Genomic DNA, 17274 nt, shown 5'->3' with positions numbered 1-17274 from the left:
AACAACGAGCGGAGCGCCGGGTGGCTAAAGCACAGCAAGTTGGCACAGTAGGGGGCACAGGTGGTGCATCAGCCAGTCATCTCGGTCATCTCGGTCAGTCGACCCGTGGCACCTGCTGGGTCTGCCCCGTGACCTCCTGCCAGCGGGCGTTCGACACTTCACGTGGCGGCCTCAAGGTGCACGTGGCCTGGCACAAGCGTCGTGGTGACGTCACCGCCACTTAGTGGCGAATGGCGGTTGTTGTTGTTGTGTACATGTGTGTGTGTGTACACGTGTGTGTGCGCACGTGTGTGTGTGTGTACATGTGTGTGTGTGTGTGTACACTGTGTGTGTGTGTGTGTGGTGTGTGTGTGGTGTGTGTGGTGTGTGTGTGTGTTCACGTGTGTGCACACTGCGTGTGTGTGTACACGTGTGTGTGTGTGTACACTGTGTGTGTGTGTGGTGTGTGTGTGTGGTGTGTGTGTGTGTACACGTGTGTGCACACTGCGTGTGTGTGTACACGTGTGTGTGTGTGTACACGTGTGTACATGTACCCCTGCATGACGCGGCGTAGCTGTGGATACGCAGCCTCCATCAGCTGCGTGTCGTGCCTCAGGGTGAGTGCCGACAGGAAGGGCTCCGTGGGCAGGTCGGGGAGGTACAGCAGCGTGGGGCTCTGCACATGCCCGGCCACACCGCCACCGCCAGCCACACCGCCACCCGCCCGCCACACACGCCACCACCTACACAGCGTGCCTGCTACTGGAGAGGTATAGGGGTGGTGGGATGGAGGGCATGAGGTACAGCAGCGTGGGGCTCTGCACGTGTTCGGCCACACCGCCACTGCCAGCCCACACACCACCACCACCCGCCCCGCCACACCGCCACCCACCCACACAGCGTGCCTGCTACTGGAGGTATAGAGGGTGGTGGGATGGAGGGCATGAGGGTACAGCAGCGTGGGGCTCTGCACGTGTTCGGCCACACCGCCACTGCCAGCCACACCACCACCACGCCCGCCACACCGCCACCCACCGCACACAGCGTGCCTGCTACTGGAGGTATAGGGGTGGTGGGATGGAGGGCATGAGGTACAGCAGCGTGGGGCTCTGCACGTGAACGGCCACACCACCACCGCCAGCCACACCACCACCCCCGGCCACACCGCCACCACCCACACAGCGTGCCTGCTACTGGAGGTATAGGGGTGGTGGGATGGAGGGCATGAGGTACAGCAGCGTGGGGCTCTGCACGTGAACGGCCACAACGCCGGCCACAACTCCAGCCACAACGCCAGCCACAGCGTCAGCCACACCGCCACCAGCCACACAGCGTGCCTGCTACTGGAGAGATAGGGGTGGAGGGGATGGGGGGAGGAGCGGAGGGACAGAAATGACATCGCGGGTGGGTGGAGTTGGTGGGTGGGTGGATTCACAGAGACCCACAGAAACTCACATAGACCCACACAGAGACCCACACAGAGACCCACACAGAGACACACAGAGACACACATTGACCCACACAGAGACCCACACAGAGACCCACACAGAGACACACAGAGACACACATTGACCCACACAGAGACCCACACAGAGACCCACACATAGACCCACACAGAGACCCACACAGAGACCCACAGAGACACACACAGAGACCCACACAGAGACCCACACAGAGACCCACACAGAGACACACAGAGACACACATTGACCCACACAGAGACCCACACAGAGACCCACACAGAGACCCACACAGAGACCCACACAGAGACCCACACAGAGACCCACACAGAGACCCACACAGAGACCCACACAGAGACCCACACAGAGACCCACACAGAGACCCACACAGAGACCCACACAGAGACCCACACAGAGACCCACACAGAGACCCACAGAGACCCACACAGAGACCCACACAGAGAGACACACAGAGACCCACACAGAGACCCACACAGAGACCCACACAGAGACCCACACAGAGACCCACACAGAGACCCACACAGAGACCCACACAGAGACCCACACAGAGACCCACAGAGACCCACAGAGACCCACACAGAGACCCACACAGAGAGACACACAGAGACCCACACAGAGACCCACACAGAGACCCACACAGAGACCCACACAGAGACCCACACAGAGACCCACACAGAGACCCACACAGAGACCCACACAGAGACCCACACAGAGACCCACACAGAGACCCACACAGAGACAAACACAGAGACCCACACAGAGACCCACACAGAGACCCACACAGAGACCCACACAGAGACCCACACAGAGACCCACACAGAGACCCACACAGAGACCCGCACAGAGACCCACAGAGACACACGTAGACCCACAGAGACCCACGTAGACCCACAGAGACCCACACAGAGACCCACACAGAGACCCACACAGAGACCCACACAGAGACCCACACAGAGACCCACAGAGACCCACAGAGACCCACACAGAGACCCACACAGAGACCCACACAGAGACCCACACAGAGACCCACACAGAGACCCACACAGAGACCCACAGAGACCCACAGAGACCCACACAGAGACCCACACAGAGACCCACACAGAGACCCACACAGAGACCCACACAGAGACCCACACAGAGACCCACACAGAGACACACACAGAGACCCACACAGAGACCCACAGAGACCCACATAGAGACCCACACAGAGACCCACACAGAGACCCACACAGAGACACACACAGAGACCCACACAGAGACCCACAGAGACCCACACAGAGACCCACAGAGACCCACACAGAGACACACACAGAGACCCACACAGAGACACACAGAGACCCACGTAGACCCAGACCCACACAGACACCCACAGAGACCCACAGAGACCCACACAGAGACCCACACAGAGACCCACAGAGACACACAGAGACCCACAGAGACCCACACAGAGACCCACAGAGACCCACACAGAGACACCCACAGAGACCCACACAGAGACACACAGAGACCCACGTAGACCCAGACCCACACAGACACCCACAGAGACCCACAGAGACCCACACAGAGACCCACACAGAGACCCACAGAGACACACAGAGACCCACACAGAGACCCACACAGAGACCCACATTGACCCACACAGAGACACACAGAGACCCACACAGAGACACACGTAGACTCACAGAGACCCACACAGAGACCCATAGAGACCCACACAGAGACACATAGAGACCCACGTAGACTCACAGAGACCCACACAGAGACACATAGAGACCCACGTAGACTCACAGAGACCCACACAGAGACCCACACAGAGACCCACACAGAGACACACGTAGACCCACAGAGACCCACGTAGACCCACAGAGACCCACACAGAGACCCAGGTAGACCCACACAGAGACCCACACAGAGACCCACACAGAGACCCACACAGAGACACACAGAGACCCACGTAGACTCACAGAGACCCACACAGAGACCCATAGAGACCCACACAGAGACACATAGAGACCCACGTAGACTCACAGAGACCCACACAGAGACACATAGAGACCCACGTAGACTCACAGAGACCCACACAGAGACCCACACAGAGACACACAGAGACCCACAGAGACCCACAGAGACCCACAGAGACCCACACAGAGACCCACACAGAGACCCACAGAGACCTACACAGAGACCCACACAGAGACACACAGAGACCCACACAGAGACCCACACAGAGACCCACACAGAGACCCACACAGAGACCCACACAGAGACCCACACAGAGACCCACACAGAGACCCACACAGAGACACACACAGACCCACACAGACCCACAGAGACCCACACAGAGACCCACACAGAGACCCACACAGAGACCCACACAGAGACCCACACAGAGACAAACACAGAGACCCACACAGAGACCCACAGAGACACACGTAGACCCACAGAGACCCACACAGAGACCCACACAGAGACCCACACAGAGACCCACACAGAGACCCACAGAGACCGACAGAGACCCACAGAGACCCACAGAGACCCACAGAGACCCACACAGAGACCCACAGAGACCCACACAGAGACCCACACAGAGACCCACAGAGACCCACAGAGACCCACAGAGACCCACACAGACCCACAGAGACCCACACAGAGACCCACACAGAGACCCACACAGAGACCCACACAGAGACCCACAGAGACCCACACAGAGACACACACAGAGACCCACACAGAGACCCACACAGAGACCCACAGAGACCCACACAGAGACCCACAGAGACCCACAGAGACCCACACAGACCCACAGAGACCCACACAGAGACCCACACAGAGACCCACACAGAGACCCACACAGAGACCCACAGAGACACACAGAGACCCACACAGAGACCCACACAGAGACCCACAGAGACCCACACAGAGACCCACACAGAGACCCACACAGAGAGACACACAGAGACCCACAGAGACCCACAGAGACCCACAGAGACCCACACAGAGACCCACAGAGACCCACACAGACCCACAGAGACCCACACAGAGACACACAGAGACCCACGTAGACCCACAGAGACCCACACAGAGACCCACACAGAGACCCACACAGAGACACACAGAGACACACAGAGACCCACACAGAGACCCACACAGAGACCCACACAGAGACCCACACAGAGACCCACACAGAGACCCACACAGAGACCCACACAGAGACCCACACAGAGACCCACACAGAGAGACACACAGAGAGACACACAGAGACCCACAGAGACCCACACAGAGACCCACACAGAGACCCACAGAGACCCACAGAGACCCACACAGAGACCCACATAGACCCACACAGAGACCCACACAGAGACCCACAGAGACCCACACAGAGACCCACAGAGACCCACACAGACCCACAGGCACCCACAGAGACCCACAGAGAGACCCACACAGAGACCCACACAGAGACCCACACAGAGACCCACAAGAGACCCACAGAGAGACCCACACAGAGACCCACACAGAGACCCACACAGAGACCTACACAGAGACCCACACAGAGACCCACACAGAAACCCACAAGAGACCCACAGAGACCCACAAGAGACCCACAGAGACCCACGTAGACCCGTGAATGCGAGCGAGCGGTGTGCACCTGCAGGTACCAGTGTTGGTACTTGACGGCTTTGTGAAGCCTCCTCATTCCCGCCCAGCCGTAGCTGCGTGCCAGCTGCTTGAGGCCTGCGCTGAGCCTGCGCTGCAGGGCCTCCACACCGCCACCGCCACCAGCCCCCTCGCCTCGCCTGGCCTCCCTCAGGGGGCCGCAGCGAGCGCAGCCCGGGGAGGGGCAGCAGGCAAAGCGCCAGGCTTCGTAGGCCTCGGAGTCGGCCTGGTCGGCCATTGAATCCTGTTGGGTTTGGTGGGGGCGGGGGGGCATGGGGGGGGGGGGGGGGCGGGGGGCGCAAAAAGTGTGTGTGCCAATCTCCATCTGTTCCATCTGCGGCCACTTCTAGAAGGTTCCGTACACCCTGGCTCTGAATGAATAAGTGGGTGAGTGAATGAGTGGGTGGGTGAGTGGGTGAGTGGGTAAGTGAATGGGTGAGTGAGTGGGTGAGTGAGTGAGTGGGTGAGTGAGTGAATGTATGAGTGGGTGAGTGAGTGAATGAGTGAGTGGGTGAGTGAGTGGGTGAGTGAGTGAATGGGTGAGCGAGTGAATGGGTGAGTGAGTGAGTGGGTAAGTGAGTGAGTGAGTGGGTGAGTGAATGGGTGAGTGAGTGGGTGAGTGAATGGGTGAGTGAGTAAATGGATGAGTGAGAGGGTGAGTGAATGGGTGAGTAAGTGGGAGAGTGAGTGGGTAAGTGAGTGGATGAGTCAGTGAATGGGTGAGCGAGTGAATGGGTGGGTGAATGAGTGGATGAGTGAGTGAATGAGTGGGTGAATGAGTGAGTGGGTGAGTGAGTGGGTGAGTGAGTAAGTGGGTGAGCGAGTGAATGGGTGAGTGAGTGGGTAAGTGAGTGAGTGGGTGAGTGAATGGGTGAGTGAGTGGGTGAGTGAGTGAATGGGTGAGTGAGTGAATGGGTGAGTGAGTAAATGGATGAGTGAGAGGGTGAGTGAATGGGTGAGTGAATGGGTGAGTGAGTGAATGGGTGAGTAAGTGGGAGAGTGAGTGGGTGAGTGGATGAGTCAGTGAATGGGTGAGCGAGTGAATGGGTGGGTGAATGAGTGAGTGGGTGAGTGAGTGGGTGAGTGAGTAAGTGGGTGAGTGAGTGAATGAGTGAGTGAGTGACAGCAATTGCCCCTACAGCCTGTTAGAGGCTACAGGGCGGTATGGCGCGTATCTTTGTCTTTGTACGGTAGTGGTGGGGAGTTACCCACTCTTTACCTAACCACATCCTCCTCGCCCTATGATATAAACATTTTTGTTTAAAATACACACACACACACGTGTATAGTTATATATAATGTGTAACACACACATCAGTAACGTTCAAGTCATTAACAATCACAACAACATCCACTGTTACCAGCGACGAATTGCCTCCCTTCTTGGTGACGTGACAACTAAGACCTCTTACTGACGCGTTTAGACAACCAGCACAACAACAATCAACAAAACAACAAAAACAAACAACAAACAAAAACAACCAACAACCAACAAACAAAACAACAAAAACAAACAACAACACAACAAAAAACAACAACAACAACAAACTAAACAACAAAAAACAACAAACAAAAAAACAAACAACAACAACCAACAAACAAAACAACAAAAACAAACAACAACCAACAAACAAAACAACAAACAAAAACAAACAACAACAAACAAAACAACAAACAAACAAAAACAACAACCAACAAACAAAACAACAAAAACAAACAACAACCAACTAAAAAACCAACAACAAAAAACAACAACCAACAAACAAACAAACAACAACAAACACAACAACAAACAAACAACAACAAACGTTCTTGTTGTGTAACCTGCTGCTGCTCCTAGCCGAGAAAGGCCGCAGCGAGGCCCCTGGTGCTAGCGGCGCCGCGGGGCGAGGAGCGCCCTCCGCGGGCGGGCGTGGGTAGGCCGCGGTACCCCCCGGTGTCGCGAAAGCCACACTACGTGTTTAAACCACTACCACCACCACAACAACAACACAACAACAAACACAACAACAACACACTTTCAACCGCGCGCTGTTTCTTTTGTATAACCTGCAGCTGTTCCTCATTGTCGGGAAAGGCCGCAGCGAGGCCCCTGGTGCTAGCGGCGCTGCGGGGCGAGGAGCGCCCTCCGCGGGCGGGCGTGGGTAGGCCGCAGTACCCCCGGCGTCGGGGAATTGTCTCGACTGTGGCGTCTCCTCCATCTCCTCCACCTCGTCGTCCTCGTAGTCGTTGTTGTTGTCCACCTCCTCCTCCTCCACCTCGTCGCGGGAGCCGGCAGAGGTGGACGAGCAGGAGGAGGAGAGGCAGAGCGAGAAGGGCGCAGGTCCAGGCGAGCGGACGCAGCAGAGGCCGCCATTCCAACGCAGCCTCCATCCGCACGGCTACGACAACAACAACATCAATAAAAAAAAACACGACAACAATTACATCAATAAAAAACACGACAACAACATCAATAAAAAAAACACGACACTTAGAACAATAATATCAATAAAAAACACGACAACAACATCAATAAAAAAAACACGACAACAATTACATCAATAAAAAACACGACAACAACATCAATGAAAAAAACACGACACTTAGAACAATAATATCAATAAAAAACAACAACAATAACATCAATAAAAAAACACGACACTTAGAACAAAAACAACAATAACGTAAATAACAACAATAACTTCAATAAAAAAACACGACACTTAGAACAATAACAACAATAAAAACAACAACATCAATAAAAATAACAACAATAACGTCAATAAAAAACACAACACTTAGAACAACAATAACATCAATACAAAAACACGACACTTAGAACAAAAACAACAATAACAAAAATAAAACACAACAATTACAACAATAACAAAAAATAACAACAAAATTATATCAATAACAACAATAAAACACTATGGGTGACAGTGCTGAGTCTATGACAGTGCTGAGTCTATGGGTGGCAGTGCTGAGTCTATGGGTGGCAGTGCTGAGTCTATGGGTGGCAGTGCTGAGTCTATGGGTGGCAGTGCTGAGTCTATGACAGTGCTGAGTCTATGGGTGGCAGTGCTGAGTCTATGGGTAGCAGTGCTGAGTCTATGGGTGGCAGTGCTGAGTCTATGGGTGACAGTGCTGAGTCTATGGGTGACAGTGCTGAGTCTATGGGTGACAGTGTTGAGTCTATGGGTGGCAGTGCTGAGTCTATGGGTGACAGTGCTGAGTCTATGGGTGACAGTGCTGAGTCTATGGGTGACAGTGCTGAGTCTATGGGTGGCAGTGCTGAGTCTATGGCAGTGCTGAGTCTATGACAGTGCTGAGTCTATGGGTGACAGTGCTGAGTCTATGACAGTGCTGAGTCTATGGGTGACAGTGCTGAGTCTATGACAGTGCTGAGTCTATGGCAGTGCTGAGTCTATGACAGTGCTGAGTCTATGGGTGACAGTGCTGAGTCTATGACAGTGCTGAGTCTATGGGTGACAGTGCTGAGTCTATGACAGTGCTGAGTCTATGGCAGTGCTGAGTCTATGGCAGTGCTGAGTCTATGGGTGACAGTGCTGAGTCTATGACAGTGCTGAGTCTATGGGTGACAGTGCTGAGTCTATGGCAGTGCTGAGTCTATGGCAGTGCTGAGTCTATGGCAGTGCTGAGTCTATGGGTGACAGTGCTGAGTCTATGACAGTGCTGAGTCTATGGCAGTGCTGAGTCTATGGGTGACAGTGCTGAGTCTATGGGTGGCAGTGCTGAGTCTATGGGTGACAGTGCTGAGTCTATGGGTGGCAGTGCTGAGTCTATGGCAGTGCTGAGTTTATGGGTGACAGTGCTGAGTCTATGGCAGTGCTGAGTCTATGGGTGACAGTGCTGAGTCTATGACAGTGCTGAGTCTATGGGTGGCAGTGCTGAGTCTATGGGTGACAGTGCTGAGTCTATGACAGTGCTGAGTCTATGGGTGGCAGTGCCCAACCTTTTTGTGGACCAATTCAGACCGTATTGGTCAGACCGTCACCTTATGAATCCTGCAAAGTCCCATCACAAGGGAGAAACACAAACAAATACAAACATGACACTGGTAGGAACCTCTTGGTTACACAGAAGGGAGTGAGATGGAACAGATGGAGATTAGTCCACACACTCTGCTGCTGTAGAAGGGAGTGAGATGGAACAGATGGAGATTAGTCCACACACTCTCTGCTGCTGTAGAAGTGAGTGAGATGGAACAGATGGAGATTAGTCCACACACTCTCTGCTGCTGTAGAAGGGAGTGAGATGGAACAGATGGAGATTAGCCCACACTCTCTGCTGCTGTAGAAGGGAGTGAGATGGAACAGATGGAGATTAGTCCACACACTCTGCTGCTGTAGAAGGGAGTGAGATGGAACAGATGGAGATTAGTCCACACACTCTGCTGCTGTAGAAGGGATTGAGATGGAACAGATGGAGATTAGTCCACACACTCTGCTGCTGTAGAAGGGAGTGAGATGGAACAGATGGAGATTAGTCCACACACTCTGCTGTTGTAGAAGTGAGTGAGATGGAACAGATGGAGATTAATCCACACACTCTGCTGCTGTAGAAGTGAGTGAGATGGAACAGATGGAGATTAATCCACACACTCTGCTGCTGTAGAAGGGAGTGAGATGGAACAGATGGAGATTAGTCCACACACTCTCTGCTGTAGAAGTGAGTGAGATGGAACAGATGGCGATTAGTCCACACACTCTGCTGCTGTAGAAGGGAGTGAGATGGAACAGATGGAGATTAGTCCACACAAAGTGAGTGAGATGGAACAGATGGAGATTAGTCCACACAAAGTGAGTGAGATGGAACAGATGGAGATTAGTCCACACACTCTCTGCTGTAGAAGTGAGTGAGATGGAACAGATGGAGATTAGTCCACACACTCTCTGCTGTAGAAGTGAGTGAGATGGAACAGATGGAGATTAGTCCACACAAAGTGAGTGAGATGGAACAGATGGAGATTAGTCCACACTCTCTGCTGCTGTAGAATGGAGTGAGATGGAACAGATGGGGATTAGTCCACACACTCTCTGCTGTAGAAGGGAGTGAGATGGAACAGATGGGGATTAGTCCACACACTCTCTGCTGTAGAAGGGAGTGAGATGGAACAGATGGAGATTAGTCCACACACTCTCTGCTGTAGAAGGGAGTGAGATGGAACAGATGGAGATTAGTCCACACACTCTCTGCTGAAGAAGGGAGTGAGATGGAACAGATGGGGATTAGTCCACACACTCTCTGCTGTAGAAGGGAGTGAGATGGAACAGATGGGGATTAGTCCACACACTCTCTGCTGTAGAAGGGAGTGAGATGGAACAGATGGGGATTAGTCCACACACTCTCTGCTGTAGAAGGGAGTGAGATGGAACAGATGGAGATTAGTCCACACACTCTCTGCTGTAGAAGGGAGTGAGATGGAACAGATGGAGATTAGTCCACACACTCTCTGCTGAAGAAGGGAGTGAGATGGAACAGATGGGGATTAGTCCACACACTCTCTGCTGTAGAAGGGAGTGAGATGGAACAGATGGGGATTAGTCCACACACTCTCTGCTGTAGAAGGGAGTGAGATGGAACAGATGGGGATTAGTCCACACACTCTCTGCTGTAGAAGGGAGTGAGATGGAACAGATGGGGATTAGTCCACACACTCTCTGCTGTAGAAGGGAGTGAGATGGAACAGATGGGGATTAGTCCACACACTCTCTGCTGTAGAAGGGAGTGAGATGGAACAGATGGGGATTAGTCCACACACTCTCTGCTGTAGAAGGGAGTGAGATGGAACAGATGGGGATTAGTCCACACTCTCTATGCTGTAGAAGGGAGTGAGATGGAACAGATGGGGATTAGTCCACACACTCTCTGCTGTAGAAGGGAGTGAGATGGAACAGATGGGGATTAGTCCACACACTCTCTGCTGTAGAAGGGAGTGAGATGGAACAGATGGAGATTAGTCCACACACTCTCTGCTGTAGAAGGGAGTGAGATGGAACAGATGGAGATTAGTCCACACACTCTCTGCTGAAGAAGGGAGTGAGATGGAACAGATGGGGATTAGTCCACACACTCTCTGCTGTAGAAGGGAGTGAGATGGAACAGATGGAGATTAGTCCACACTCTGCTGCTGTAGAAGGGAGTGAGATGGAACAGATGGAGATTAGTCCACCCTCTGCTGCTGTAGAAGGGAGTGAGATGGAACAGATGGAGATTAGTCCACACACTCTCTGCTGTAGAAGGGAGTGAGATGGAACAGATGGGGATTAGTCCACACACTCTCTGCTGTAGAAGGGAGTGAGATGGAACAGATGGGGATTAGTCCACACACTCTCTGCTGTAGAAGGGAGTGAGATGGAACAGATGGGGATTAGTCCACACACTCTCTGCTGTAGAAGGGAGTGAGATGGAACAGATGGGGATTAGTCCACACACTCTCTGCTGTAGAAGGGAGTGAGATGGAACAGATGGGGATTAGTCCACACACTCTCTGCTGTAGAAGGGAGTGAGATGGAACAGATGGGGATTAGTCCACACACTCTCTGCTGTAGAAGGGAGTGAGATGGAACAGATGGGGATTAGTCCACACACTCTCTGCTGTAGAAGGGAGTGAGATGGAACAGATGGGGATTAGTCCACACACTCTCTGCTGTAGAAGGGAGTGAGATGGAACAGATGGGGATTAGTCCACACTCTCTATGCTGTAGAAGGGAGTGAGATGGAACAGATGGGGATTAGTCCACACTGGTGTATTGTAACTCACCACCACCGCCACCACCACCGTCACCACCACCAACACGACCACTACTCCCGTCTGTGAGAGGTAAAAAAATCGACCGGTAGATACCACGTGACCAGCCCCAACGAAACGCGAGACGCTCCACCACCCACCCCACACCACCCCACACATCACCCCACACACCCACCCCACACACCCACCCCCCACACACCACCCCACACACCCACCCCACACACCACCCCACTCACCACCCCACACACCCACCCCACTCACCACCCCACACACCCACCCCACACACACCACCCCACACACCCACCCCACACACCACCCCACTCACCACCCCACACACCCACCCCACTCACCACCCCACACACCCACCCCACACACACCACCCCACACACCCACCACCCCACACACCCCCCCACACACCCACCCCCCACACACCACCCCACACACCCACCCCCCACACCACCCCCCACACACCCACCACCCCACTCACCACCCCACACACCCACCCCCCACACACCACCCCACACATCCACCCCACACACCACCCCACACACCCACCCCCCACACACCACCCCACACACCACCCCACACACCACCCCACACACCCACCCCACACACCCACCCCCCACACACCACCCCACACACCCACCCCCCACACACCACCCCACACACCCACCCCCCACATCACCCCCCACACACCCACCACCTCACACACCACCCCACACACCACCCCACACACCACCCCACACACCACCCCACACACCACCCCACACCACCCCACCCCACACACCACCCCACACACCACCCCACACACCACCCCACACACCCCCCACACCACCCCACCCCACACACCACCCCACACACCACCCCACACACCACCCCACACACCACCCCACTCACCACCCCACACACCCACCACCCCACACACCCCCCCACACACCCACCCCCCACACACCACCCCACACACCCACCCCCCACACCACCCCCCACACACCCACCACCCCACACACCACCCCACACACCACCCCACACACCACCCCACACACCACCCCACACACCCCCCACACCACCCCACCCCACACACCACCCCACACACCACCCCACACACCACCCCACACACCACCCCACACACCACCCCACACACCACCCCACACACCACCCCACTCACCACCCCACACACCCACCACCCCACACACCCCCCCACACACCCACCCCCCACACACCACCCCACACACCCACCCCCCACACCACCCCCCACACACCCACCACCCCACACACCACCCCACACACCACCCCACACACCACCCCACACACACCACCCCACACACCCACCCCACACACCCACCCCCCACACACCACCCCACACACCCACCACCCCACACACCCCCCCACACACCCACCCCCCACACACCACCCCACACACCCACCCCCCACACCACCCCCCACACACCCACCACCCCACACACCACCCCACACACCACCCCACACACCACCCCACACACCACCCCACACACCACCCCACCCCACACACCACCCCACACACCACCCCACACACCACCCCACACACCACCCCACACACCCCCCACACCACCCCACCCCACACACCACCCCACACACCACCCCACACACCACCCCACACACCCACCCCCCACACACCACCCCACACACCACCCCACACACCACCCCACACACACCACCCCACACACCCACCCCACACACCCACCCCCCACACACCACCCCACACACCCACCACCCCACACACCCCCCCACACACCCACCCCCCACACACCACCCCACACACCCACCCCCCACACCACCCCCCACACACCCACCACCCCACACACCACCCCACACACCACCCCACACACCACCCCACACACCACCCCACACACCACCCCACCCCACACACCACCCCACACACCACCCCACACACCACCCCACACACCACCCCACACACCCCCCACACCACCCCACCCCACACACCACCCCACACACCACCCCACACACCACCCCACACACCACCCCACTCACCACCCCACACACCCACCACCCCACACACCCCCCCACACACCCACCCCCCACACACCACCCCACACACCCACCCCCCACACCACCCCCCACACACCCACCACCCCACACACCACCCCACACACCACCCCACACACCACCCCACACACCACCCCACACACCACCCCACACACCCCCCACACCACCCCACCCCACACACCACCCCACACACCACCCCACACACCACCCCACACACCACCCCACACACCACCCCACACACCACCCCACACACCACCCCACACACCACCCCACACACCCACCCCCACACACCCACCCCACTCACCACCCCACACACCCACCCCACACACCACCCCACACACCCACCCCACACACCACCCCACACACCACCCCACACTCACCACCCCACACACCAACCCACAAACCCACCCTCCACACCACCCCCCACACACCCACCACCCCACACACACCCACACCACCCCACACACCCACCCCACACACCACCCCACACACCACCCCACACACCCACCCCACACACCACCCCACACACCCACCCCACACACCACCCCACACACCACCCCACACTCACCACCCCACACACCACCCCACAAACCCACCCCCCACACCACCCCCCACACACCCACCACCCCACACACACCCACACCACCCCACACACCCACCCCACACACCACCCCACACACCACCCCACACACCACCCCACACACCACCCCACACACCACCCCACACACCACCCCACACACACCCCCACACACCCACCACCCCACACACACCCCACACACCACCCCACACACCACCCCACACACCACCCGCACACACCCACCCCACACACCACCCCACACACCCACCACCCCACACACACCCCACACACCACCCCACTCACCACCCCACACACCACCCGCACACACCCACCCCACACACCACCCCACACACCACCCCACTCACCACCCCACTCACCACCCCACTCACCACCCCACTCACCACCCCACACACCCACCACCCCACACACACCCCCACACACCCACCACCCCACACACACCCACACACCCACCCCACACACACCCACCATCACCAACCCCCCAATTGTTTCGCAGAGAAAGAGAAGAGAAAATGAGAAATAAATAAGAAACAAGACCCCTCCACAAATATTGACTCCAGAGACAGACTAAGGCTGTCACAGGGGTTCAGTGTTGAATTAGTGAGGCTCACAGAGCCAGACTAAGGCTCCATTTCCATAAGGTTCAGTGTTAATCACTGAGGCTCACAGAGCCAGACTAAGGCTCCATTTCCACAGGGTTCAGTGTTGATCACTGAGGCTCACAGAGCCAGACTGAGGCTCCCACAGGGTTTAGCGTTAATCACTGAGGCTCAAAGAGCCAGACTAAGGCTCCCTTCCCCTAGGGTTCAGTGTTAATCACTGAGGCTCACAGAGCCAGACTGAGGCTCCCACAGGGTTTAGCGTTAATCACTGAGGCTCACAGAGCCAGACTAAGGCTCCATTTCCACAGGGTTCAGTGTTGATCACTGAGGCTCACAGAGCCAGACTAATGCTCCCACAGGGTTCAGTGTTAATCACTGAGACTCCCACAGGACTCAGTGTTAATCACTGAGGCTCACAGAGCCAGACTAAGGCTCCCATAGGGTTCAGTGTTGATCACTGAGGCTCACAGAGCCAAACTAAGGCTGCCACAGGGTTCAGTGTTAATCACTGAGACTCACAGAGCCAGACTAAGGCTCCCATAGGGTTCAATGTTAATCACTGAGGCTCACAGAGCCAGACTAAGGCTCCATTTCCACAGGGTTCAGTGTTGATCACTGAGGCTCACAGAGCCAGACTAATGCTCCCACAGGGTTCAGTGTTAATCACTGAGACTCCCACAGGACTCAGTGTTAATCACTGAGGCTCACAGAGCCAGACTAAGGCTCCCATAGGGTTCAGCGTTAATCACTGAGGCTCACAGAGCCAGAATAAGGCTCCCATAGGGTTCAGTGTTGATCACTGAGGCTCACAGAGCCAGACTAAGGCTCCCATAGGGTTCAGTGTTAATCACTGAGGTTCACAGAGCCAGACTAAGGCTCCCACAGGGTTCAGTGTTAATCACTGAGGCTCACAGAGCCAGACTAAGGCTCCCATAGGGTTCAGTGTTGATCACTGAGGCTCACAGAGCCAGACTAAGGCTCCCATAGGGTTCAGTGTTGATCACTGAGGCTCACAGAGCCAGACTAAGGCTCCCATAGGGTTCAGTGTTGATCACTGAGGTTCACAGAGCCAGACTAAGGCTCCCACAGGGTTCAGTGTTAATCACTGAGGCTCACAGAGCCAGACTAAGGCTCCCACAGGGTTCAGTGTTGATCACTGAGGCTCACAGAGCCAGACTAAGGCTCCCATAGGGTTCAGTGTTGATCACTGAGGCTCACAGAGCCAGACTAAGGCTCCCATAGGGTTCAGTGTTAATCACTGAGGCTCACAGAGCCAGACTAAGGCTCCCATAGGGTTCAGTGTTAATCACTGAGGCTCACAGAGCCAGACTAAGGCTCCCATAGGGTTCAGTGTTAATCACTGAGGCTCACAGAGCCAGACTAAGGCTCCCACAGGGTTCAGTGTTAATCACTGAGGCTCACAGAGCCAGACTAAGGCTCCCATAGGTTTCAGTGTTAATCACTGAGGCTCACAGAGCCAGACTAAGGCTCCCACAGGGTTCAGTGTTAATCACTGAGGCTCACAGAGCCAGACTAAGGCTCCCATAGGGTTCAGTGTTAATCACTGAGGCTCACAGAGCCAGACTAAGGCTCCCATAGGTTTCAGTGTTAATCACTGAGGCTCACAGAGCCAGACTAAGGCTCCCACAGGGTTCAGTGTTAATCACTGAGGCTCACAGAGCCAGACTAAGGCTCCCATAGGGTTCAGTGTTAATCACTGAGGCTCACAGAGCCAGACTAAGGCTCCCACAGGGTTTAGTGTTAATCACTGAGGCTCACAGAGCCAGACTAAGGCTCCCATAGGGTTCAGTGTTAATCACTGAGGCTCACAGAGCCAGACTAAGGCTCCCATAGGGTTCAGTGTTAATCACTGAGGCTCACAGAGCCAGACTAAGGCTCCCACAGGGTTCAGTGTTAATCACTGAGGCTCACAGAGCCAGACTAAGGCTCCCATAGGGTTCAGTGTTAATCACTGAGGCTCACAGAGCCAGACTAAGGCTCCCATAGGGTTCAGTGTTAATCACTGAGGCTCACAGAGCCAGACTAAGGCTCCCACAGGGTTCAGTGTTAATCACTGAGGCTCACAGAGCCAGACTAAGGCTCCCATAGGGTTCAGTGTTAATCACTGAGGCTCACAGAGCCAGACTAAGGCTCCCACAGGGT

The 17274-nt window shown here is 55.5% G+C and overlaps 1 protein-coding gene across 1 annotated transcript; it reads right to left on the bottom strand.

Moving 5' to 3' along the window:
* Positions 1–998: 998 nt before the first annotated feature.
* On the bottom strand, positions 999–7710 carry LOC144954587 (uncharacterized). The gene is made up of 3 exons (XM_078885043.1): positions 7164–7710; positions 5107–5358; positions 999–1169 (listed from the first exon to the last, which is right to left on the bottom strand). The coding sequence occupies exons 1-3, from the start codon at positions 7485–7487 to the stop codon at positions 1032–1034; spliced, it is 714 nt and encodes a 237-aa protein (XP_078741169.1). The 5' UTR covers positions 7488–7710; the 3' UTR covers positions 999–1031.
* Positions 7711–17274: the final 9564 nt, after the last annotated feature.

This window comes from Lampetra fluviatilis, unplaced genomic scaffold (assembly GCF_964198595.1).
Source record: "Lampetra fluviatilis unplaced genomic scaffold, kcLamFluv1.1 SCAFFOLD_531, whole genome shotgun sequence".
Classification (NCBI taxonomy): Eukaryota; Metazoa; Chordata; class Hyperoartia; order Petromyzontiformes; family Petromyzontidae; genus Lampetra; species Lampetra fluviatilis.
This window is presented reverse-complemented; position numbering and strand designations above follow the sequence as displayed.